Source organism: Amphiura filiformis, chromosome 6, assembly GCF_039555335.1.
Source record: "Amphiura filiformis chromosome 6, Afil_fr2py, whole genome shotgun sequence".
Lineage (NCBI taxonomy): Eukaryota > Metazoa > Echinodermata > Ophiuroidea > Amphilepidida > Amphiuridae > Amphiura > Amphiura filiformis.
The window spans coordinates 3,867,322-3,893,194 of record NC_092633.1 but is presented as its reverse complement, the minus strand read 5'-3'; the positions used below and the strand labels follow the sequence as shown (position 1 = coordinate 3,893,194).

The window sequence follows — 25,873 nt, the reverse complement described above, 5'->3', positions numbered from 1 at the left end:
ACACTAATCAAGTCTACCCCTATGGGTATATATGCCACTTTATTTGACATGTCATGATGCATTCATACTCTTACTGTCATACCATCCTGGCCTTTAGATTCGTAGCTTGTTACGTGCATCTGATTTGATTCTCGTAAAGTAGTTTTGCGAGAATACTAGATTCAAACATGTGTTAGTGACCATGTGCAATGTGTGTGCGTAGCACGTTTTGCAAGCACCTTGACACGAAGCCCCTAACGACACCCACCTTAGGGCCCCTTTGTGGGGGAAATGTGCCAGTGGGGGTTGAGGGGGTGGAACACCACAAAGCTGTTGTAAACATGGTATTTTAAGCCAACATATTCCCTTCCTTTTTTTTCAAGTTGGGTTGTGTGGCAGTCAGGATTTGTGTTCATTTGTTGTCTGTTTAAAAAAATTGTAACACTTTGCATTGGCAAACTGAATATATAGACTTATAATTTGGAGTTTTCATATATGGCCATGCGTTATGAGTTGGGAGTTTCATAGGCTGGAGCCCGGACATTTGCGCAGAATTTATTGCATAAATGTTGAATTATTTAATTACTGTAGATACCTACATAGGTAAATTATATACCAAATTAAAGCTCTTAGTGAGTGCTTCAAATTGGTACCTTAACTTTTGATATAGTACATATACTTCAAAAGTTATAGCAGCTTAACGAAAAAAATGCCAGGGTGGAGTCGGCCCATAATATGCTGGCCCATAATATGCACTTTTGTGTTAATGTTTGCTCCAGCTTATTTACATGTTGATTCTGATTTGTTTTTTGCCCAAAATGAGTAAAATGGCCTAATTAATAGTATGACAAGCCTGAATACTATTAGGTATTCTGAATGTGTAATCATCTTAGGGTTTTAATTAAATTAATTAGCCAGGTTGGAGTCGGCTTACGATATGCCTGCTCGAGAAATGCGGGCTCAGGATATGGTCTTTTCCGGTGAATTTTGCGAAAACTTATCAGGATTGCGCGTTTCTGATTTGATATACATTGTCAAATTTAAATAAATTTAAGATATAAACATAACCTCTACACATGCACATTGTCTTGGTAAAAAAAAATTCAATGGGGGGGTCCAGCTATTTCACATGTTCAGTGACGCATCATGGTAGGTTTTTCGAGGGGCAAAGACAAAAAAAATTCCTGGTGGCCATCATTTTGACCATGTATTACTGTGATAATTGTGTAAAAAATGTACACTATTGTACACTACATTTAAGCCCAAAATTGCCCAAAAAAGCCCAAAGGTGAAAATTTGTGTTTACCAGCTAAAAGGACAATTATTTTCAATTTTACACTATGGGGGGGGTGAAATTTTCTTTGGGGAGGGAGTTGGTTTTTTGGGGTGTATGAAATTTTCTTCTGGGGGTTGAGTTAGCTAACCAACTCATTTGGGGGGCTCAACCCCCCTAACTCCTTGGTATTCACACAATTTCAAAGGACTACATGTATTTAAAGTCAACTTCAATGTTCATCATTTGATTAAATGTATTAATTAGCACTGACTTCATCTCAGTTTTTGCGATTCTTTGTACCGGTACCTGTACCTTTCTATCATTAAGTAATTTTGTACAAGAAACTTTCCCAGGAGGCAGTCATTCCAAAAGAAACTGTTTTGTATGTTGGGATTGAGTTGCAAACATACCGGTAGATCTGCAATTAACTACAAAGCAACTTATTATTTTGAATCCTGTTGATGACTGTGATATCACATGTAACTTATGTAACTTCAAACTTCATATTATGGACAAGAAATTTTAAAATATAGAAGGTGAATAACTTGTTGTAATGTTGAATTTATGTACATGGCATTCTTGTACTTAAAAAGGTTAATTTTTCAAGACAGAACATGATTTGTTAATTTCATCAACTTCTGCTGTTTTTGAACCCTTGCGCAATTTGAACACCGTAACAGGTAGCATAGTAAAACTATATGTTTTCTGAAAGCATTTGATGTGAGGAATGCAAAAATGAAGTCTGTTTTGATGTAGGGTAAGGCATGTTGAAAATAGGACAACTTGATCTTTGGAAATTATTTTTAAAAATTTCACTTTTTAACTTCATATATATTTCTTAGTACTACCCCTACATCAGAAATAACTGCATTTTTGGATTCATCATGAAATTTCCTTTCAGAATATGTATACTTTCCCTATAGTAGCATGTACATGTACTGAAATAATTAATTCTAAACGAAAAATGGTGCGATTTCCCAAAAATATGCAATGTCCGGCAAAAATCCCCCAACTCAAAACGCATGGCCACATACAAAACCAAATTTTTGACACTGACCTGACAGTTTCGTATGTCTTAGACAACATACTTCATCAGAGTGATTGGTATCCCATCATCCTCTTAGCTGCTGGTAACACAGCTCCATCCCCAGGGGCGTGGTCTTGAGGAGAGGGTCATACATGCGACTGAGATGATAGGCCCCTCGTCTCTGTTCATGATGGCAGGACCTCTCTTGCGAATCCATATTGATTCTCTGATGAAGCAAGTACTCACATCACACTCCTTCTGTAATACTTTTGTATCGTCCCAGTTTATTATATGATTCTGTTCCATCTCAGTCACGTGTATGACCCTCTCCTCAAGACCATCCCCTGGGGATGGAGCTGTGTTACCAGAGAGGATGATGGGATACCAATCACTCTGAGGAAGTATGTGGTCCGAGACATACGAAACTGTCAGGTCAGTGTCAAAAATTTGGTTTTGTATATATGAAAACTCCAAATTCACATGAATATAGACTTGTACTTCAATGTTGGAACCGGAGAAATACTGCTAATTTTTTACACATTTAATGCATGTGTCCCTGACTGTTCTAAGCAACAGTAATTAAAATGTACAACTTTATGCAGCTTTGAACAAAAAAAATGAGAATTTTTAACTTCAGGCTGAACAAATTAGGTAAAACAGAGAAAATTGCTATTCATTCGAGCACCTATATTATTGTCCACTACATGTGTCAATTTGTTGGTAAATGAAAGTACATCATTGGGTAAATTGCAATCATGCAAAAGGTAGAAATTCAAGACTTGTACTTCAATGTTGGAACCGGAGAAATACTGCTAATTTTTTTTTTACACATTTAATGCATGTGTCCCTGACTGTTCTAAGCAACAGTAATTAAAATGTACAACTTTATGCAGCTTTGAACAAAAAAAATGAGAATTTTTAACTTCAGGCTGAACAAATTAGGTAAAACAGAGAAAATTGCTATTCATTCGAGCACCTATATTATTGTCCACTGCATGTATCAATTTGTTGGTAAATGAAAGTACATCATTGGGTAAATTGCAATCATGCAAAAGGTAGAAATTCAAGAAAAATACTGAGGATTTTGCTGTGAGCAAATTGCATATATATTCATGATGACTTTTCCCCTGTATTTTGTGTTCTAAAAAAGCTTCTAAACATTTCTTTTTCATAAATTCATACCTAACACAATTCCCAACTCAAGTTTTGTATGTCCTATTGGATGTTTCATAATGAATTCCACTTCAATGTGCATCCTTTCGACATTGAAAAAACGACCCTACCAATCTGTATGTTTCTATTTTCTGTAAAAATCTTTATACAGAATACATCTTTGAAGCAATGGTCAGTGTGAAAATAACCATAAATGTTTCTTCTACTTAACTGGGACAGGAGTAGAAGCTCTTTGGGAACCCTGTGACATTAAGTAGTTCTAAAGCATGCACTCATTCAAAATGATTCTGATGTTATATGGTTCATAATAAGAAAATGGTAAATGATAATTCATATTTTCACACAAGGTTGAAATGACATAGCATTTATAAAAAAAAAAAAAGTACAAAATGGTTTTAAAATAAAGATGGCTAAATTAATATTTGCCCATATTGCACATTTTTTACCCACCCTGTAGAGTAGACAATTATACAGTTTTAAATTCTTAAACAGTCGCAGATACAGTAATGTTACAACTGAGACTGAGCAGGGATTGCAATTCAGTTGTAATTATTTACTCTCCCTCATTTCTTTCAGTTTGCACATCTCACATCGTGAAAATAGAATTGAGAGTGTACATTATATTGCGCTCTCTAAATTGCATTTTGTTTATAATAGTCGGTTATCACCTGTCTGTACAATAGTAGCAAAGTACATCATCACTTCAGGTGCTTTAAACCTCAAACACCTTAGAGCAATTATTCTAGTTTTGTCAAGAGTTCACTTCATTATTGCATCAATTGAGGTGCGTGATGTGTGGGTTTGCATTCATAATGCTTTGGCAACACAACAAAAAGGTTTGATTTCAAACTCATCTGATCACTTTCAGTAATTGAATATAAATGGATGGGTAGATGGATAGATATAATGTAAATCACGTAATCAGGCAGTGAAAATGTTATTGCAGCCATAAAAACTGTAGCTGCACGCATGCGTTACAGTGTATCAGATCTATGTGCTTGGAGAGATTGTGTGTAATATTGATGTTCTGAATCAAAAGCTCAGGCTTAATGTGTACCTTATTTTGTCAACATGGACCATATTTGATGCAAGCTTCAGCTAGTATGGGGCTATGCTCTAACATAGGAAAGACAGTATTTTTACTGATTATAGGAGAGACTACATCTACTGATTCAATCACCTGCTTCACTATCAACCTGAAGATGTGCAGAGACAATGTCATCTTAATTGTCATAGACTATCACAGATTTCATTTGTCATCACTATCTGCACATATTGAAAAACAAATTCATTCATGAATACTATTAACCTGGAAGTTGAAAAATATCAGCTGCACTTTTTTGGCTACGTACGTGTGAGACGTGTGTAATAATGTGCATTGTGAGTCCCAAATAGTGGGTCCAATGTGGCATTGTGAGTCCAAATCTATTGTCTACAATGTACCTTTATTATTGGACCATATCTGACCACAAGCTTCAACCATATAGGGTCAAGATACTCCAATTTAGAAAATATTGCTTCAAACACATTTTGTTTGCTACAATGTAGATCATCATCGTTTGGGGTTGTACCTACATGTACAGTACAGTGTTGATTTTTAAATGAATCCATGAATATTAACCTGGAAATTGGAATATAATGTAGCAGCTGCCGGTTTTAAGCTATGTTTGGGTCATGTGTATTATGTGGCTTTGTGAATCCAAAGCTTCTAGATCGACTATTATCTACCGCTATTGTTGGACCATATCTGATAGACAAGCTTCAACCATGGGGTCTAGGTACTCCATTATTCCCCCAACCACCTGTATCACAACCTGAGGATGTTAAGAGACAATATATCATCTCAATTGTCATAGCCTGTCATAGATTTTGTTTGCCATCGCCATCATGTACTTATATATACTGCGTTGATTTGAAATGAATGCATGAATATTTACCGAGTATACTGTATACCAGCTGCATGTTTGGGACTGTTTCCTTCATTTTCATGTTTTAGATAATATTGTGAAAATGTTGAATTGACTCTATTCAGGAGCATCATTTTGATAACATGTAGTTACTTTGCGTCCTGCAAAATAATGGAACCAAAAAGTGGCAACATTTTGCATCCACTGCAGATAATGTGGCATTATTTTTAGATACTACTAATCAGAGATACATGTAGATTGCAAGCTTACATGTAGATCATGGATACTTTATTTGAATTAGTTGTGAAACACCAGGGTATTTATGTACACCAGTGGTTTGCAGGTGAGATATTAGGCTATTCTAGTTGAAATCCATACACCCCCATGAAATACATGACCTTAATCTTTCACTCAGGGGTGTAGACTTCAAATTGAGTCACTCATTTTAGTTATTAACTCAATTTAAAATACAAGGGGGTATCCAAAAGTTTTTGACATCACCTAGAAGTGAAAGAGCTATATCGATGAAATTTTGTCAGTGTAATCACTGGTACATTATGGTCCAAAAATGGTTTCATAAGTATGTTTACTTTCTTTATAGGTGGTGCGAGATGGGCAGTAGGCGCATAACCTGCAAGGTGGTGAAAATTGAGGCACGCAGCGTGATTAAGTTCCTGCATTTGAAGGGTTAGGCCTACAATGCTCAGAAAATCTATGATGAAATGAAAGCTATCTATGGTGATGATTGCCCATCATATGACACTGTTGCATTTTGAAAAATTAATTTTCAAACTGGCCACATGTCCCTCACAGATGAGCCAAGAAGTGGACGTCCATCACTTACGGATGATGCGGCCACCGTGAAAAAACTCAAGAAAGTGGAGTATCTTATCATGAAAAGGTTATGCGCCTATCTAGCACCACCTGTAAAGAAAGTAAACATACTTTTGAGACCATTTTTTGACCATAATGTACATAAGGACCAGTGATTAAAATGACAAAAATTTCATCGATATAGCTCTTTCACTTCTGGGTGATGTCAAAAACTTTTGGATACCCCCTTGTACATACACCCTGTGTGAAAGATTGAAGGTAAAGTCTTCCATAGGGGGTGTTTGGATTTCAAATGAATAGCCAATTTGCAGGGCTGGAAAAAATGCAATATTTCCTGGGAACATCATCAAAGTTTCCCTCCAAATTTCCCTCTAGGATTGAAAATGTTCCCATTATTTCTTATGTATTTCTTTGTTTAGCAAAATTTCCTGGGAACATGGTACCCAACTTCCTCACTTTTTCCAGGCATGCCAGTTTGTATCTTCTGATATTAAAAGAATGTATCTGGAGCTGTATTTTGCCAAGAAGAAGAAGAAAGTGAGAATGAGAAAAGACACAATTTTTTATATTTTATATGGCGTATGTGACCGTTCAGTGCTGTTTGTGCCTAAATTGGAGAGTCCCACATGGGGATACAATCAATACAAGAATTGCATTGCCATTGATACATGTATGCAATTTGTGTGTAATGGATTTGAGCAAAACATGCCCACATTGGCCTGTGGCAGTCCATTGGCATTGACAGTGTTTCAGGAGTATTTGTGTTATTGAAGATGTGAAAGGGTCAGTGATTTTAGAAACCTAACCACAGTAGACTGTAGCTTAGTAAAATTATCTGTTTGACTTCCATAATATGAAAAGGGATTTTCCCCCAGTGAGTGTATCATCGTAAGTTTTAAGTGACACTTGTGTTCAAGAATCATGCCAATTCAATTGTAAAGGCCCATTCATGCTTCACTGCATCTGCGTTGTGGTGAGTTGCATTATCCGCATTGCAGTCTCTTCCCAAAATACTGCATTGCAGTATCGCAATAAAGTTAAATTTGTTTTAACAGGATTTGCAGCGCGTTGTGTTGAATTAAGGCATATATCGGTAACGCAGCGCATAAATGCAGTGAGGCATGAACGGACCTTGAGGTAGATGATGATTGCCTTTAAGAATTTCATTTTAGGAACTATGTGTTCATTTGACCGTCTTTTTAAGTTGCTTATTTTCACAAACAGTTTGACTATTATAATTTTACATTGTTGTGAATGTTTTGCTTTTCTACCAGTGCTTTAAAAATGATCAAAAGCATTAAACATGCATGTAAAATTTGATAATATTTAAAACATTTTTTTATGAAGATCTAAATTTGTATTTCTTGTAATGCACTATTTTGCTATCAAATAAACAATTCTATGGAAGAATACAATACAGCATAGACCGTAAATGTAGTGCGCCACAGTTGGATCATAAAATTATTGTATGTATAATACGTGTATTAACTCAATTCAGTGTGGCAGTGTTGATTGGTTGCTTTGCAACGGACCGTCCAAGGCCTCCAACTGAGATTTTATTTTTGAATTAAACGATTTGGACGCCTGAGTTATTTGACCTATCCAACTTTTGCTTCAGCACAATGGTTAGATTTATTTTTAACATAAATTCAAAGTTAATCAATAAATTCTACAAAAGAATACAATGCAGAATAGACCGTAAATTGGGTACCACAGTTGGATCATAATATTATTGTACATGTATAATAACTTCAGATATGTGTATTAACTCAATTCAGTGTGGCAGTGTTGATTGGTTGCCTTGCAACAGACCGTCCAAGACCTCCAACTGAGATTTTATTTTTGAATTAAATGATTTGGACGCCCGATTTGTTAGACCTATACAACCTTTCGTTCAGTACAATGGTTATATTTATTTTATTTTAACATAAATTTATAGGTTAATCAACAGGGTTATAGCTAGCCCAAGTTGAGTGCCGGGTAATTTTACTATCCAATTAGAGCGCTGGCTCGGGGCACAATGTTTTTAGTGAACACTGAGTTATCTGGGAATACGCTCTGGGGGTATCACCCCCCCCCCCCTAAATTTTTTTTTTTTTTTTCTTAAGATGAAAAAATCATTTACTAAAAAAAAAAATTTAAAAAAAAAAAAAAATAAATAAATTTAAAGTTAATCAATGAAGTTGAGAATATAAATGGTTATTAAAAATTGTGACACTCAATCAGAACGTTGCATTTTGTTGCTTTGCAATGGACCGTCCAAGACCTCCAACTGAGATTTTATTTTTGAATTAAACGATTTGGACGCCTGACTTATTTGACCTATCCAACTTTTGCTTCAGCACAATGGTTAGATTTATTTTGTTTTAAAACATAAATTCAAAGTTAATCAATAAATTGAGAATTCTGACACTCAATCAGAACGTTGCATTTTGTGCTGATGTATTTGAATTAGCCCAAAGCCAAAGATGAACCAATCCATCAATAAGTGACATGTGTCTAATCATTGCATCCTGTTTTTACCTGGTCATTTTTTGCCAATCCATTTTAATTGATTTTCACAACAGGAACCTGTCTTCTCAGAAAAAATTATGTAAAGTAAACGAACGTAAACAAGCAAGCAAACAAACACCTTTGAACTCATTGGACTATGAAGCACATCAGTTTGTTTGGAAAGCGGAATGGGAGATACTAACCTGAATCCTGTTTCATTTTTCTTTGCAAATATGATTGTTACAAAAACTCTGTTTTTTGAATGTATGTTTGTTACATAAAATAGCATACCAACCATCTCTATATCATGAACAAAGGGTTAATACAATACGCAGTAGGCTACTTGAGGATAGATTTTGTTCAGAGCCGTAGCCAGGGGGTGCAGGGGTGTGACAGATTTTTAAAGCTTTTTTGGTCAAAAGGGCCAAATTTGGGGAAGAAAGTCCACTGTTCACAAAATTGCTGCCCCCTGGAAAAAAGTCCACTTTTTCAAAATCAGCACACCCCCCCACACACACAAAAAATCCTGGTTACGGGCCTGATTTTGTTATATAGCCAACTCTTCAATTTCCTATTTGAAACTGGTTTCATGTAACCAAACCTTTTCTGTTCAAAACTTGTTTCATGTAGCCAAACCTTTCCTGTTTGGTACCTCATACTTTTTCCAGGAAGATATGAATCTTTAAATTCTTAAAATAAATTTAGAGCATCAAGCTCTTTGGTATGGATTATCCATGTGATGTCTCTTGACCGGGATGGTTGAGGGTAAGGACATCATAGATTAGAGCAAAATTGATCATCAGTCACTAAGCCATTTGCCTTTCAGCAACTGATGTTGACTCATCTATCATCTCATAATGTCCCATTTAGGATTTCTTTCGCAGAAAATGTTACTTGCAGAAATTGGCACTTTTTTGGCACTGAAATTTGTGAGCTTGTATTTTACAGCAGCCATATAAATTTGTGTTGTTGCTTGATGAGAGTAAAACAGTTTTTCAAATCTTTCGAATAAATCCGGTGGGTTTTTTTCGCGACAAAATAAATGCATAATGCAGAGACTCATCAGTGACACAGCTATACATTTGTAGCTGTCATTCTTAATTGTTTAGAAATGGGGACATATACCTAAACATATAAAGGATGATATTTTAAAAACAAAATATGCCTTATATTTGGCCCCTCAGGCAGATCTGCATGGCTTGCACTCTCAAAATAGATCCTCCACAAGCAAGCATCCCAATACATCAATGGCTGCGCAACTTGCTTCTAGTATGACAGTATAAAACTTGCGTCATTTTGTATTCAGCATTGCAAATTGCACGGTGCTTCCTTCGCTCAGGGAATGTCGTATTTTAATTCCCTTGATTCTCAATTTAACAAATTGATCTAGTAAAGTGAGCTATGTTGACAAAATGCAGTATAAATTACAGTAAAATAGAACAAGAAGCGACAAGTGAAACATGGTGAAATGTTCCAGCACCACTACAGTAATAAAGGGTTCAAAAGAAATAACTCCCCCCTAAAAATTCCAAAAACATTTCTTAGCATAACTTGACATACATTTGGTTGATTTGAAAAATTTAAAACCTGTGAATAGAGGAATCTTTTTGCTACCCTCCCAGTTTTCTTCTTTTTTGAAAATCATTTTTGTTGGTCAAAAATTATCCCATTTTTCAAAAATGGTGCTTTTAGAAAAAGTTGCACTTTTCAACATCCTATACTTGCAATGTACAAAAGCGGCGATATCAACGTGATCAATGTTTTGATTGATTTAATTGTTAGTTTATTTTCTTAAATTTTATGTATCCGATTACTCAGTCACCCATGCAATCATCTTTCAGTATAAAACAATAATTCATTGACATGAATTTTGACATGAACGGGGTTTTCAGTTGGTGTTTCAAAAATGGTAAAATCACTACAGGAGTAGAAATAAGGTTTGTAGTGTGATGCTTATTTCTTTCATTGGCTAGAAGAGATGAAAAATTTACTTGCAAATGGTAGACTGAAACAGTTGCAAAGATCTATAGCAACGGCTCTCTTGAATAAAGGCGTACATGACAAAGAAGAATTGGCCAACGAGATTGGAGCTTGGAAGTCAGCATCCAGCCAATTAACTGCATGCAGCCAGTCTCTTGTGGCCACATCACGAGTGTTACACCTTTATCCAAGAAAGCCATCATTTTAAATCAAAATGTAAGATGCTTCAACAGACCCAATACAGGTAAATGTTTACCCTTTTGGTCAAATGTATGCGTGGGAACTCATTCCTAGTGATTTTATCATTTTGAAACAACTGCTGATTAAAAACTTCAAAGAAAATCTCATTTTACGTCAAAATTAAGTTCAACAAATCTTTGTTTTGCACTGAATGATGGTTGCATGGGTGCCTGAAGGATCAGAGACAGAAATGTGAAGGAAAAAACCAAGAATTAAATCAACCTTAACATTTAATATCGAGAACGTTTTGCACATTATGTGGTAAAGTGCAACTTTTTCTGAAAGCATCATTTTTGGACAATTTGATTATTTTTGACCAAAAATATCGTTTTTGTGGATAAAACAACTTTGGGAGGGTTGCAAAACGATTCCTCTATTTACAGCTTTTTGAATTTTTCAAATCAACAAAATGTATGTCAAGTTATGCAAAGAAATGTTTTGTAATTTTAGAGGGGGAGTTATTTCTTTTGAACCCTGTAATAGTATTTGTAAGACAAGAAATTCCTTTAAGCAGTACTTATTGGGTTGAACAAGGATACCTCAGTTGAAAGCTCCAGTTTCAGATGAGAAAACATGAACAAGTTGCTCATACATGTATTAATCATTTTGATGCATTGCTATATGTTCAAAAGATTTATTTTGACCAAATACGAGGTGTTGCTTCCTTTCTGTCACTTGTTCCACCTGCCATGGATTTTATCATATCAATGATAAACATTTGTAGATGTATCGTTATATTCATATGTATTATAAAGAACATAATAGCATCAGTTTAACAATCATCATTTCTGAAAGATTAGCAGCTAAAAAGAAACATTATCTTCCATTCATTTTGTTTAAAATAATTTATGGTTTGTTTGTTTGTTTGTTTGTTTGCAAGTTATTGTGCGTGAATGAATCTATAAAATAGTGTATTTATTTTTCTCCTTTCTTTTATCTCTTTTCAGCTCTTTGTGGGGACAGGGTCGTGCAGATGACCAAAACCTACAATGACATAGATGCAGTAACAAGATTACTTGAAGAGGTTGGTATAAATACTGGCAGATTTGCATATCCTCAGCTTTACTCATACTAACTTACATGTAGACCATGCTTACGCAGAGACTGAAGTCAACTTTGAATTAGATTTATTTGTGTGTAAACAGGGTCGCCATGTTTTGAACTTGACATTGCAGTCAGTTCATATTGAAGCATTTGCAAATGAGGGCGTAAACGGGGGAATGAAAGTCATATTCAGAAGTCGACTACCATTCTCGGCTTGATATAAACACCCGAACCTGTCGTAATTTATGCTAATCCTTAGTTGCAATCTGAATTTGATGTTGCAATTGGAATTGATTTCTCTCTGTGTAAGCAGGGTCTAAGAGGCAAAATGCAATTGCAAATCTCAGTCTGTTATTGTTTGTTTACTTTTAGTTCTTTCAACATGTGGGTCTACAACATACAATGTCAAAATGAGCACACATAAACACATGTGAGTTTGGTTGCCGATCCATGCTCGCCCTGGAAGGGTTTTCTCCGAGTACTCCAGTTTTCCTCCTGCATCTAAAATCGGACCTCTTCCCATATCCCTGTCCCTTCATATCCGGATGGCATCCCTTGAATTTAGTGGGCTTAGCCTGGCTTCGGCCAAATGTTATAGATAACAAACATGCATTTTATTACATGTTTCCTGCAGTTTTGATGTTATTCTAAATTTGACATTATGAATGTGTGTCCAACTTGACTTTCATTCTTTCAAGCGATAGGAGGGTGCTGCACAGTGCCAAGTAAATTAAGCACCGTTATTCTTCAACTATGCCATTAAAATTGACAGTAAGTCTCTGCAAGATTGTGGGTTGTGATTACAGTTTAGTTAGTTTAGTTTAAAGAAAAAATGTAAAGGGTGAATGTAAGCCTGTGATTTTAGGGCTGTCAATTTTTCGGAATTGCTTGGCATGAGATATTGTCAAACAGGAGGCGTACCAGGATGGAATTCTTGTTTGCCGACAAAAAAATGTTCATTGTTGACCCAATTTTTTTCGTCAGGGGCGCTCAAGAATCTAAAAAGGGGGTAGGTACATTTGTAGAGACAAACATTTTCTTGAACTACATGTTGAAAATGCATTGGTGTGAGAAAGTGCCCAAATTTGTGAGACTCAAACCAAATGCATTCATGCGAGTTGACCTCCCTCTGATTTTGATTGAAGACTGAAAAATTATGATTACAAGTTCAGTATCAGATTGGAATAAAATATACAATTTAGCTTAAGATAGTGTGAAACCCTGTGGTTGTCATATGACGCATCATATGGACCTTCTCGTCAAGTAACCTTAACACGTGATTGAAAGGGCTGAAAGATGTGATTAAAAGTAGATTAGCAACAGAATGACACCCTTAATGAGATAATGAGATAGTCATAGACAAGTGATTATACACTGATCCTTGGAAGAAATGTAATTAACCCCATGAGAACTACCTGTCTATTGGTCAAAAAGAAGTTTTCATTATCAATTGGACCAATCAGCATCATTGTTAGAATAATTTCACCACGCAAAAAAAATTGATAAATTATTCGCAAAACTGCATTCTGATTGGTGATTAAAATGAAGATATCATGTAATTGACCAATCAGAGGCAATGTTAGATCGGCAGGTAGTGCTCTGGGGGTTACGAAAAATATGCTTTCAAATTGAGTAATACTAGATGCAATGTTGTTGAGTTCAGAGATTAGCTTTAATTAACAGAATATCAGTCCACTAATGTCTTGTTTTGTTTCAAGGCAAGCTGACATAATATGAATTATAGAACAAGTGTTGATTATAATAATAATAAGTCATAACAATCTGTTATGTCCCCCCCCCCCATACATGTACTACCAGACAGTAATTAGTAATTAAACCCCATATCACATAATTATTTGATGGACTGGTGCATTGTGGGACATGTACTAAGTGTGTAATTCCTTTAGTAAGGACAGACTGCCATGTGATAAGTAGTATCCCAATAACATGACACCCTGCTTATGCAAAGCCACGCACATAAGGGCTAATTTCCTTCCCTTCAATGTGCTCTGCTTCACAGTAACTTCCAGAAGCTTTGCTTGTCAGTAATCTTGCAATCCACACATGAAGTAGTCCATATTAGTAGGCCAGTCGTGTTATCGTTATCAAGACTGGTGTATTGTGGATTTCCAGAAACAAGTTTGTATTTCCTGAAATGGAGTTTGATGTGATTGTTTGACAATATGGCGAAGATTATATGGCGGAGGGTAAATAGTACTATCTGTCTCTATGAACAGGTTTCATTATAATGGTATTGAATCTGTTGTGATTACAAATATGTGGTGTACTCAAGTGAAATAAGTTCAACATTATGTGTACATCACTGCCATCACAGAAGAATTGGGCCGTTGCTTTGTGAACTTTGCTAGTGTTAGGAATAACCAATGTATAAATAATATGAATTATCTTGATCTAGTGAAAGTACATGTGAGCATGCAACTATCACAATTACCCATCATAAGGATTGATAGTCACTATGGTATTGTTACAATTTTATCTCCTTTTTGTAGAAAGAGAAAGATTTGGAACTCGCTGCAAAGATTGGTCAAAGTCTCCTACAGCAGAATAAACAACTCGACGCAAGGATAGAAACCCTAGAGGAGCAAGTTACTGTCTTGAGTGATCAGGTGCGTAGTATTAAACAAGTTATTTTCATGAGAACTTTAAGTTCACAAATTTCAGTGCAGGTTTCATCTTCACTTAGTGATAATTGTCAGATATAGTGGAACCTCGCTAACCCAAAATTGTCAGGGCCTCAGATTTTAGTTTGTGTTAACAGGATTTTGTGTTAGTTGGGTGGATTTGTCTGTAGTATAACATTTACAGCACATCGTAAACTCCTTTTAAAAAAAACCCAACATAAGTCAAACCGCATGGTAACTCTTACATTTGATTTTTATGTTGCCATTACGATGAGTTTGGATAGGGCTAACAACGTGTCCCAAATGTTAGAGAAATCAACACAAGGACAATTTGATATCAAACGATATATTGTTGGGGCTTGAAAACATTTTGTAATATCAGGAATTTTTTCACTGAATTGTGTATTCAGTGATATATTGGCTTGAAAGCTTTGATTCACAAACTTTTCTTGCTTGTGAAGAAAAGACTTCTCATTTGTGATAAAAATGGACAGAAAATAGTTCAGCATTATGCCCCCAGGCTGCAGTGCTTACATTAGCCTGTGGCATGTATGTAATAAGCATGCAAAACAATACTTGCATTAATATTCCTTCATCATCTGAAGAACCATTTATGCAAATACATGTATGTTTGTTGTTAATATAGTACTTATGGTATCCGTATACAATTTAACTGAGGTTCAAAATAATTGACCTCCAGAAAAAGTCAACATTTCACTAACATTGTTTTAGTTATTATTACTAGTGTTCATCCATAGGAAAAAGGTTACATTTTGTTTAAAAGCTCCTTTTGAAACCTGCTACTACGTGAAGATGTTTTAGATCCAGTTTTGCAGCCCAGGGCATCTCGCCTCGATGTGTTCAATGACAGTATATCATCCATATTTGAAATCCCTTGTTGTGATCAGGTGAATAATTAACATACATTGAGATAAGGTACAGAATCATTTTACTGTCAAGTCAGAACATGATGCCTGGACATGAAATATTGAACGATTTTATATGTTTTTCTTAAAATTGAAAAAGTGTGCTTTTGAAACACTCATAAGAACACAGTATTTTGTTACAAGTAAATGACTAATAAATCATGATAGGTAATTTGATATGTTCTCAATAATGATCAGTACCTTGCTCGATAGTTACCTAACATTTTACAAAATTGTGTTATATGTTAATGTTGCAATGTAAAGCAGTAAATTAAAAGATCACAATAAGAAATTCAATGCTAATTAATGATCAGATCTGTATATAGCCCTGGCTACTTGACAATATTTTGACTCATTCTTAGGAAAATCAAGTTTAGGTACTGTAGAGGTTATCTTTCAAGAAATTCAATTATTGCAAATATTGCACTTGCAATTGTGTAAGTATTGCATCTGTCTAGTGAAAAAAATGCAAAACAAGTGGCAATATTTTGACACACACATTATCTCACAAGCTACATGTCCTGTCTTTTTAAACATTAAATTGTGTTACTTTTTGCGCTGCTCATAAACTATGGAGTAAATAGCCATTCAAAATCTATCTTTTTTCCACGAGAGCATACTAAACCACAAGAGCATACTAAACCACCGCTTAGGTTCAAACCCGCAACCTCTCGCACCATAGTAGAACGCCTTATTGATTGAGCCAACTTGACTGCTAACTTTCTTCCATGACAGCGTACTAAACCATGAGCGCATACTAAACCACTGCCAGGGGTCGAACCCGCAACCTCTCACACCATGATAGTCAAATGCCTTATCGATTGAGCCAACTTGACTGCTAACTTACACAATAAGAGTAAAGTAAAAAGCAAGCAAGCAAGCAAACAATCCAAAAATGTTGTTATAGCCATGGTGTTAATAACACCCAACTTCATTTCACATTGCCGCTTACAAGTTACAATGTAGTTATCATTTGAGATGTTTATAATACATGTACAGCAGACAGACATCAGTGTCATCACATCTATTGACTGGCACACTTGAAGGATGATGTCAGCTAGGGCACAATGTTACATCAGCCAAACTGCTATGGTTCTTTTTGGATTATAATTCCAGTAAAATGTTTAGGTTTTATAGCATTACATTTCTGAATCAAATTTTTAATTTAGCAATATCTGCACTCTAAATTTTACTTCTACATGTATGATACAACTTTCACAATTTTTTACCATTTTAAAATAACATTGGAACTAAACTTATGGAGTGCACATTTAATTTCATGCATACAAGTTCAATTTACACTTTTTTCAAACATGTGTCTTTATACTCGTTCATGTATGTAGCACAAAATACTCACAAAATTTGCTTCTAATTTTGATGATAAATATATAGATCTAATTTGTTTGTATTTGATATTTATGTATGATCTCAGCACGAAAACAAGGTTTTGTAGAATCAAATCAAAGTCAATCTTATAAAAGCAAAACCGATACAGGAACAAAGTTGAACGGAAGTATATATACAGGAAAGGAAATGCACTCTGAAATCTTTTCATGCAAATCTGTAGTTGGCAGGAATTTACTAAAAGGATTCAATGGGCTATTCCAGTTGAAATCCACACTACCCCTGTGGAATAGTTTGGAAACACCTTCCACAGGGGGAGTAAGTTTTTCAAATGTAATTGGTCAGAGTTATTTATTTTGAAACCCTACTCACCCTGTATATGGTTTTACCTATGTGTTCCACAACTGGAGTAAATATTTCGAATGGAAGTTACCCAATTGTCTATTCTATTCGAAACTTATACTCCCTCTGTGGAAGACTTAAACTAAATCTTCCACAGGGGTAGTGTGGAGTTTAAATGGAATAGCCCAATAATTTCTGTAGTTTGCAATCTGTGACATTAAAAGTAAAATTGAAATTTCAAGATGGGGATCATGCGAAGTGTTACAACGATATAGCAGTTAGACTTACTCCTTGGGGCAATCCGTAGCTCGGATGAATGCAATAAAATAATAATGTATGGTTTGAGTGTGTGCAATATAGAAATTATATTGCTCTTAAGCTCATGCCATTGCCACAGGGGAATTGATATCTGGCAAATAAATATTGGTTTAGGTTGGTGATCCACTTGCAATTGCTTGAGCCATAAATAATGGATTCCTTTTCCTTTCATTAAATTGTGTAAATTTAATACAAGGGCTTAGCCAGCGACCTGTCCTCCCATGTTTGAGATGGGTAATCACAAAGTTCGACTGCCCGAAAAATGCTTAGGCCGTCCATAATCTGTCCAATAAAAATTCCTGTTAAGATACTTTTATAGAACTATTTCGTTTTTAAAAAAAGCACTATTTCCTTTAAAAAAAATCTGTACAATCTAGAAAGACGGCATTACATCTTTTGTAAGAAGGCAATTTTCGGGCGATTTCTGATACATTTGCAGTTGCATTGTAGTAATTTAAAATCGCCAATTTGATATTGCAAAATTTGTGTTGGTCGCAATTTGTCGCACTAGCAGCTTAAACCCCAGGACGGAACGAACATCATGATTTGATCCATTTTTAGATAGCCAGTTTTAATAACATTGATAATGATTAACTTATTTTTAAGTAAATATTTCCTCTGGTATATTTAAGTATTTTTATTTACCAAATAATTACTTCTAAACCTGGGAGATGGTCATATACATGTATGAGGCATATGGGTCCCCCATTTTGATTGGTAAAATTACCTTTAGAAATGGATAAGGGATCTGTGGCTTCAGTCAAATAATTAGGGGTTTGACTACTGTGATGTGGTACATATGTTAGAAATAAGATAAATGCTTGAAACATGTCCACAGGACTGGAAAAAGTGCACAATTTCCTGGGAACATAGTTGAGATTTCCCACTATTTCTTTATTTAGAACTTGGAAAATTTCCCTCCAAATCACAAAATTTCCCGGGAACCAGGTTCCCGAGTTCCCTATTTGTTCCAGGCCTGCTTGTCCATAGAATTGTCTATAGATCACATCTACTGACATATATATATGGGAAAACTAACATTATCGTAAAAATCTTGTTTGCCCGATACAAACAGCTGGCGACAGTACATGTAATTATTACAAAAAGATACGAGCAGATAAGATAAGAGTCTAGTTGTATGAAAAAAAAACATTCAAATAAACACGCATTGTACAAATTATGTGGAGCAGGTGATTCTTACATTTTAACAACAATAGTGATATTTTAGGAAAAATGCAAAATTGGTGTGTTCAAGAGAGTTAAACATTATGGAGATCTCTTTCATAAAATATTGTACATTGTTTCTAGAAAATATGAAATATTCAGTTTTGTCTTATTTGACAGAGAATCTAATCATTATAAACATGATGATCTTATTATGAATCCGAATCTGAATTACACCCAATGGTGCGTATAGATTCCTCTCTGCCATTAACATCAAGAATGTGCACCAAAGGAGTCCTTCAATATCTGAAGCTGCTGATCCAGCTTTAATTGCTGTAAACAAGACAAACAATTCATCACAAGTTGACACTTTAATTGCTATCTATATTTAGCCTATTATCTGATCAAATTGTCCCGGTTATGGCAATATCCTGCTTGCATGGAGATCAATATGGCTAGTCATCTACCAGCTAGAGGCTACCTTTATATACTAGAGAAAAAGGTGTTGGCAGGTAAACAAGAAAAAATTGATTATATAGTCTTGCATTACTGTCCATAACAACTTTTATATAGGCATTACTTTGTGAAAAGCTTCTAATTTCACTCTTGCTAGATTGACTTCGCAATTGTTTTGCTAAAATTATGCCCAGCTCAGAAATAAAACCACAATTTGCTTGGATTTTATTTTATTATTGTTTTCTGATATGCACGGGATAAAATGGTGAGCGTATATTCTTTGTTTAAAATACCAAATTAGGATTTATAAAAACACCAAATAAATCCTGACCTTTGTATGCGTTCAACCAGTTTACCGTGTGCCTTAGAACCCGATAGACGGTGACATTTGACCATACACTAGGATCCACAACATGCTCATCTATCATGGGAACAGTTCTTAAACCTAATACATTTGTACATTCATCCTTTGAAAATTTGGATACATAAACTCATACTCTGCAACTTGAGGTCAAATTTTGCACTATGATTATGTAATTGCGCTGTGTTATTTGTAGAGCGCTATATAAATGTGCTTTAATAATAATAATAATAATAATTGAGGTTATTGGACTGTGCCATTGGGATGAGACTCTTGTGGTCCATAGTGATAAGATCAATTAACGAGGCCTCTGAAACTGATGGCTTTTGTTTGTTAATTATACCATAGAATCTATATAGCGGTTATTGCCAAAGTTGCAATATGGTGGCACAATTGGGCGGCAAACTGTATGCAAACAACACGGCATATTAATTATACATGTTCTACATTGTTGTATTTTAAAACACTGAAGACCAAAATTGACTAGCTACTACCTCCATGATTGGATTAAGTAAATAACTAAATCCTGTTATCTACCCAGCAATGTTTGCTTATCTTAATAATTGTAACAAACTGTAGTGTACTAAATGGTATAAGACAGAAAAGGCAAACAGACAGAAATTTAGAGTTTTAAATTAGAGAGTTGACAGGAAGTTGTAAGAGTTAAATTGTTATGGATATGATTGGTGTAAGAGCGAAAATGTTGAATGTCAGATCAAAGTCATCCGAGGTGAATTAAGTAATGTCAATCACAAATTGTTACAGGTCATTTGAGGTGGACTAAGTTTATATTTGGATTGTCAGAACACCTTCCCCAATCAAACACATTTCTCTTGCATTTGATCATCTTCTACTCTTCCCTAGAAAAATCATTATAATACCAAATCTACACACCATGGAATTCACCATATCATGTCCAAGTTCACATTGGGCGCCCCATTCCTTTTTTAAAGGAATTTTTATTTCAATGAAACTGGCATTTATAATATTGCTGATAAAGTATCTACAGGTGTGAATTAAAAGGGCATTTTGTGATCCACAGCCTCATCCCCCCACTTTTCTCAAAAAAAGTTGAGATTTTTATACCACAGGATACCTCTGGCTACATAATGTTTATGTACAAAAAATTTCTTGCAGATTAGTTTGTTTAGCAAAAATATCATCAAATTTGAATTTCGTTCTGGTATACCAGAACGAAATTACAACAGTGGCCTATGGAGCAGTACACATACTCATGCATAATTCTCAAACACAATATCGGAATCAACTGAAATTTTGGGAATAAGCTTTTTTCGTGGATATCTACTGAACAGTGTTCGATTTACCTGGATTCGCATCGCAAAATGCGAGTCATTTTTTACAAACTGCTACTCAACTACACAGACCAGTAGCAAAAAATGCGATCCCAAAAAATTGGGGAAAATGCCTACTTGCGATCGTGAACCACGCTGATATACCATCATTTGCAAGTTGCCATTTGTCGAAGTCAAAAATGTTTCCATAAATTCTATTTCCAAGAAAATAATCCACAAAAATATGACCCAAAAGTCCCTAAATCGTGATGTTTACGCCATTAAACTAAATACAGTATCCTCCCTTGTATGCAAATTTTTTGTTGTGTTACAAACTTCCATGTATTACCAGATAACTAAAAACGTGCATATTAATTTTATGACGCCATAGAAGTAACACGGTGGATATGTTGTATAGTTCAGTGGTGAGATGGAAATATTGTGTGTCCTTGGTGACAATCTTCCAAAATTATACAAGATTTTTAGGATTTCATAGATTCCTCACATTATTTTAATGCTTCAGCTAATAAATTAGTGAGTTTCCTCTACTCAAAAATGTAGGACTTCTCTTGATTACTGAAGGAAAATTTGCGTTTAGAAAGGGCACACAATAATCAGCTTAGGAAGTTTAGGTGCCGAATTTTGAACCACATTCGGTCTGCAACACTGCAGTTGCATAACATTTTTTTAAGCATTGAGTACTGGGATTGAGTAATCTGTAAGAAGATAAGAAAATACAAAAAAATCTATAAAATATGGTGAAAACAAACTGCTACTCAAAATTTTGGAATTGCTACTCAAATCTGAAAGTGAGTAGCAATTTTTGCTACACAAAAAAATAGATGAAAATCGAACACTGCTACTGAACAATGTCATAAAAAGAAGATGCTAGGATCACGAAATCCTCCTTTAAGGCTATTATATGTCTCATTATGATATGGGGAATATGGAGTATTTGTTAAAGTATTGAGAACAAAGTAAAAGTATTGGGCTCTAGCCACTGTTTATATAATTATGAATATTTTGTTGTGAATTTTCCACATAATTAAAATGTCTTGTTTACACTTTAGTATGACCAGCCAGTGATTTGGCAGGAAATGGCTAATCAAATCTCTAGACAGATTCTTATGCTGTCAATTAAACAGCAAAGTTATTGCTTGATGACAAACCTATTGTTGTGTTTACATATTTATAGCATATTTACAGATGTAGGTCTTGTTTTTGTTTTTGTAGAATACTCAATTACGGCATGATATCAAGCTGAAGAATGAGCTACTACAGATTTACACCAATGATGTTGGCTATAGTGACTCAGAAGATGAGTCCTCTTGGTAAGATGATGTAACATGTCATTCTCATTTAAAGCCAGTATGTATTATATCCGGCAACTTTTAATTTTGTTATTCTTTACTAAAAATGAAGAAATAATAATATAATTATCAGTGTCAATCAAACTCCTTACGACCCTTGATTGGTTAATAGCTCATAAAAGGAAGGTCGATTCATCTGGTGCCGATCGGAGAAAAGGAATCGCAAAATAGGCGAAAAACTATGTACTTTTTACAAGGCAAAAAGCAACTTTTCTAGGCATTGTTGACATGGTGCCTTTGAGAAAGAAAGTTTCCTACTATAAAGACCTAACTTTTGAGACAGTTTGTATATTTGAAGGTGCAAAATTAACCATAAGGCACCCTGTTTTACCTCTGCTTTCAGCAACTCATCATCACGACACTTGTAAACAAACCGTGCTCGAGTTTGATTGATAGATGACGTCAGACGCAAACTAGTCTTTTTAATTCTGTCTTTAATATAACTGTCAGAAAAGAATCCGCTGACGATCTGTGCTGTTTATAGGGAGCTCCATGGGGGAGTTATTATCTAAATTCAGATAGTTCAAAATATTGATCTGTTTTCCTAAAATTGCAACAAATTTGGCTGATTTCATTATGTATAAGTTGGGACATTACAAATATGCCAAGAAAAACAAAAACAAAACAAAATTAATTAAAAAAAAAAAAAAAGATTTATAGTGTGTTACACATTTTGGGTTTAAAGGCTTGAATGACCTGCAATTGACCTAGACACACATGCATTACTAGTAAAAAAAAATATGTCTGTTGAAGCTCAAAGTTGAATGCAGACACAGGATTAGGCATGTGGCCAAAATATGGATCATAAAGCAAAGAGTGTTTGGTGGTACCAGGCTGGACAGTGTCACTAACGGACTAGTCTGTATGTGGGAAGAGTTACGCAGGATTGGGATTAGGCTTTGATCCAAGATGTTGACAAAGATAGATTTGCAGCAACATTTATTCGATAAAAAATATGCAGTGAAATATTGAATTGTCTACACACATGACAGTGATACTTTAAAAAAAACACAGATAGAGAAGCTTGGGTTATGTAAAAGTGAAAAAATAAGAACTGATGGGAATCAAACTGGTGCACTCAAGATTCCAGGGGTGCCGAATTTTCCCAGGCCTACACCCTTTATTTGTGATCCACACATATATTTATTATATTATGCATTTTAGTGTTTTGTAATGCCGTACACCCTACTAGGAACACTTAGGAATATCACACAATTGGAATTGGCACATTAAATCCTACTCCTTTGAAACTCACTCTCCATCTATGGAAGATACAAGTTGAATCATTCTCAGAGGGTGTGTGAAATTCAAATGGAACTTCCAAATGTGTTCATTCCATTTGAAATTCATAATCCCCCTGTTGAAGATGTTTCCAACATGTTCCACCTGGGTGGTATGGATTTTAAATGGAAAAGCCAATTGGAACAGACCTGTTATACTTTATTTGCAGGGACAAGTGATTTGCGCAGAAAAAAATAGCCAATTGCGCAGAGATTGTATGGAACTTTTTTTCAGTGCAAATCATGTATCCCTGCCCGTAGGAAAAAAATAGCCAATTGCGCGGAAAAAAAGTTCCGCGAAAATCACTTGTCCCTGCTTATTGGAGATCAAATCTGTGAAATTATGAAATATTTTTCCTGTATTTTGCAGGTCAGAGAGGTCTCAGAGTAAACCAACAGTGCAATCAGCATTTATTAATGTGGACACACTACAGAAGAAGGTTAGGAACTTGGAAGAAGAAAACCTCTTTCTTCGCATGGAGACAGCAGACCCACGCTGTGACAACATCTATTGAAGAGAAAGAAGAACAACTCATGCATGATTGTGTCAAACAACTCGGTTAGTATCAGTAGCATAAGCTGGGGAAAGCTTCGAAAGCTTCATCCTGGTATTTAGGTATGGGCCCATGACAGTAATATATCAATGAGGTATGAGGACTTCTCTGCCTCAATCAGCCCAAATTTGATGGGAACGCGGAAAGAAACTCTAAAATGAGATGCTAGTGCTCCTCCTTGGTGGTCAAAAACATGCTCTCTATGGCAAATGAATAAAACACTTGATCTCTCCTCTAGAAAAAGACACTCTTGGTTTTTTTTCTTTTGCATGGTATCATACAGTAAATTCAGGGGAAAAACAACCAGACGCACCAAAGGCAATTGCGTTTGGTGCCTCATGTATTTACCTTGGTGCCTCTCGTAATGTGTAACTTTGGACTTAGCATGTGAATGCCTTGGTGCCCCTCGCTCTTTACTAGAATTGCCTGACTGCCCTTGAAAAAACAAAAATTATTTTTTTCCCTACATTTTACAATGTAGCTGTGCAAAAGAATCGGACCATTGTTTTATTGAATATTTTGTTGGTACCTCCATGCATGCAGTGACTTATTTACTGGTTTTTTTTAATGCTACTATTACAAGATGGATAAAATACATGCAAATATTTAGTGACTCCAAAGGATAGGATAGGATAGGATAGGAAGCTTTATTTCACCACGGAGGCCCAAATCAACAAAGTTGTTCTTCCTTGGGGCCGTGGACATAACATAACATACAAAATATTAATAAACAAAGTACAAATAAAATTTACATCATCATAAAATTGATAGATTTAAACAACAGTTAAAAATATACACTTTTAGCATTATTTTTGAAAATATGTAAGGTCATGGATTTTTGAATAGTTTCATCTAAATTGTTCCAGATGATTCCACCTCTATATGATAAACTACGTTTCTTATAGTCTGTCCTCGGTTGAGGGATCTTAACATTAAATTTACTCTGGCGAAAGTTGTAATGATTCTCTGGAATTGAAAATATGTGAGTTAAGTACGGAGGTGACAAGTTATTCAAAATCTTATATGTTAAAACAGAACAATTGTACTGCTGCCTATTAGAAACTGGTTTCCAACCAAGTTGATCAAGAACGATATTACTAGATGTGTCCCATTTAGCATTACAAATTATACGTGCAGCCCTGTTTTGGATAATTTGTAGACGCTTTTGCTACAGAAATACTACAATTTCCCCAAACAATGTTACAATATTCTAAATGAGGCAGAACAATTGAATTATAAACCATCTTCAAAATATCTTCAATGAGGAAATTAGATCTACATTTTTTTAGCATGAACATTCCTTTGAGAGCTTTTTTTTACGCACAGTATCAATTTGTTGGTTCCAAGACAAAGTATCATCAATAATAACACCAAGGTGTTTGCTCTCTTGCACCCTCTTAATATTAACACCATTTATATGAACATGGACATCTGCATTATTAATATCTTCTTTTACTGAGTGTAACCTTTGTCTTGAGCCTATTAACATGAATTCTGTTTTGTCAGTGTTTAGACTAAGTTTATTACTTTGAAGCCATTTGTTGATGGTGTTAAGATCATTATTTATACTGCTAAAAATATCATTAATTTCATTAGAAGAATAATGTATTACAGTATCATCAGCATACATACTTACTTTACAATGTGTTACATAATTAGGAAGATCATTGATATAAATTAGAAAGGCAAGAGGGCCATCAATTGATCCTTGTGGCATGCCACATACTATTTCACATTGATCAGAGAGTACACCATCTACAGAAGTACATTGGGTGCGACCAGTAAGATAGCTTTCAAACCATTTAATACAATAATTACTTAAGCCATATATTTTCAGTTTTTAAGAAAAATTTCATGATTTACTGTATCAA

At 35.1% G+C, this 25,873-nt stretch overlaps 1 protein-coding gene across 1 annotated transcript in view; it reads left to right on the top strand.

Annotated features, from left to right (window-relative positions):
- The window catches only part of LOC140154847 (trafficking kinesin-binding protein 1-like), a 114,298-nt gene that overhangs the window by 45,783 nt on the left and 42,642 nt on the right, over positions 1–25,873 (top strand). The window contains 5 exon segments of the mRNA XM_072177490.1: positions 11,857–11,933; positions 14,464–14,580; positions 22,032–22,129; positions 23,819–23,929; positions 23,931–24,007. Of these exon segments, the coding sequence (XP_072033591.1) occupies positions 11,857–11,933; positions 14,464–14,580; positions 22,032–22,129; positions 23,819–23,929; positions 23,931–24,007 (480 nt within the window).